At 43.5% G+C, this 1,522-nt stretch overlaps 1 protein-coding gene across 1 annotated transcript in view; it reads right to left on the bottom strand.

Annotated features, from left to right (window-relative positions):
* The window catches only part of VOLCADRAFT_71183 (uncharacterized protein), a gene marked incomplete at both ends in the record, with an annotated part of 8,870 nt that overhangs the window by 7,102 nt on the left and 246 nt on the right, over window positions 1–1,522 (bottom strand). The window contains one exon of the mRNA XM_002959427.1: window positions 705–767. Within this exon, the coding sequence (XP_002959473.1) occupies window positions 705–767 (63 nt within the window). The remainder of the gene's footprint in view (window positions 1–704; window positions 768–1,522) is intronic.

The following is a 1,522-nucleotide window of genomic DNA, read 5'->3' as shown; positions in this document are numbered from 1 at the left end:
CTGTTTAGCTAGCTAGCTCTCCCGAGTAGTGCCTGGTGCATGTCCGGGTAGTAGATGGTTGCACACAATTGTGTGCGGCAGAGAAGTGAACCGGAACCGTCTCGTGCATTCTCATCATCACCATCATCATCACCTCGTGCATTTTGGGGAATTGGATGCATCCCTCCACCAGGTTTACATCCGTTCTGCACCCCGATGATCCATACATGATCCATGCGTCGGCACGCATGCAGACGCCGTCGCGCACCACGTCCAAAAGGGGAGTTGCGGGAATCGAACCCACGACCTCTCGCACCCGAAGCGAGAATCATACCACTAGACCAAACTCCCTCTTGCTTCTCCTGAGGGGACCGAGTTGCCCCTTATATACACCTTGTACTGCAGCTGCTATACACACACATCCGTATAGCACGCGTGTGTATAGCGTACGCACGCGCGCATACACACAGACACGCACACACACAGACACGCACACGCACACGTGTGCACACACACACAACACACACACACAACACACACACATTCACGTACGACAATGCACGAGGCGCAATCGCGCAACTATTATGATGATAATTTCTTGAAGGGGATCGGGAAAGATATGGCGCATCATAGAAACATCCACTTACAAGCAAGGAGATAGATAGAGTCGACTCTATCAAACAACCTCATGGCTGTAATTATGAACCACATGAATGATGATATACGTAATAATATATCATTAACCATAAACACACATATACAATAATATGTAATAACTCATTATATACCTGGTATATATACCTGGTATCGCTACCCCGCTGTACTATCTAGCTAGTTATTATATATATATATAGCACTCGTGGAACGGAACTATCTTAAGATGCCACTTATCCGCTTAGTAATTACTTAGGGCCATCTTGGTACCAACTACAGTGATACTTACCAACGGCGATAAGAGCTTCGTATGTCGCAGCTCTACTAGCTAACTGCCAAACACACAAAGTAACTTTAATATCTTTTTTCTTATCTCACAGAACTAAGCAAGAATGTTACAAAAGCTCTTGCAGCGCTGCAAGGTATTTAGCTTACATCTGTCCCAGATTTAAAACTTTCGTAAATGTGAGCCCGAACAGCTCAACAGTGGCAGTGAAATGTCAATCTTACACCTCCAGAAAGTAATTCCTTACTTAGAATCATCTATTGAGCAAGCATTTGCCCCTAGTAAATGTTACTTCATATATTTATTACTTCATAATTGCTTGATCATGAAGTTCTTAATAAATGTCACTTAATATTTGTTTGGAGGACTTAGTATTCGGGACTAAGCGCTTCGAGTACCATTAGTATGTAACATGATACTAAGTGACCTACTAAGCGGCCTATTAAGAATGTTACCAGGTAGCTATGAAGGACATATGAAGTGNGTAGCACTAAGATGGTATTAAGAAGATACTAAGTGGTGGCGTTCCACGAGTGTAGATAATATATGCACCACACAATTAATATCCAAGCATTTCGTAGATCACCGGTGGGCAGTGCACGA

This window comes from Volvox carteri, assembly GCF_000143455.1.
Source record: "Volvox carteri f. nagariensis unplaced genomic scaffold VOLCAscaffold_241, whole genome shotgun sequence".
In the NCBI taxonomy this organism is placed as follows: Eukaryota; Viridiplantae; Chlorophyta; class Chlorophyceae; order Chlamydomonadales; family Volvocaceae; genus Volvox; species Volvox carteri.
The sequence above is the reverse complement of the archived record's forward strand: the minus strand, read 5'-3'. Positions and strand labels throughout refer to the sequence as shown.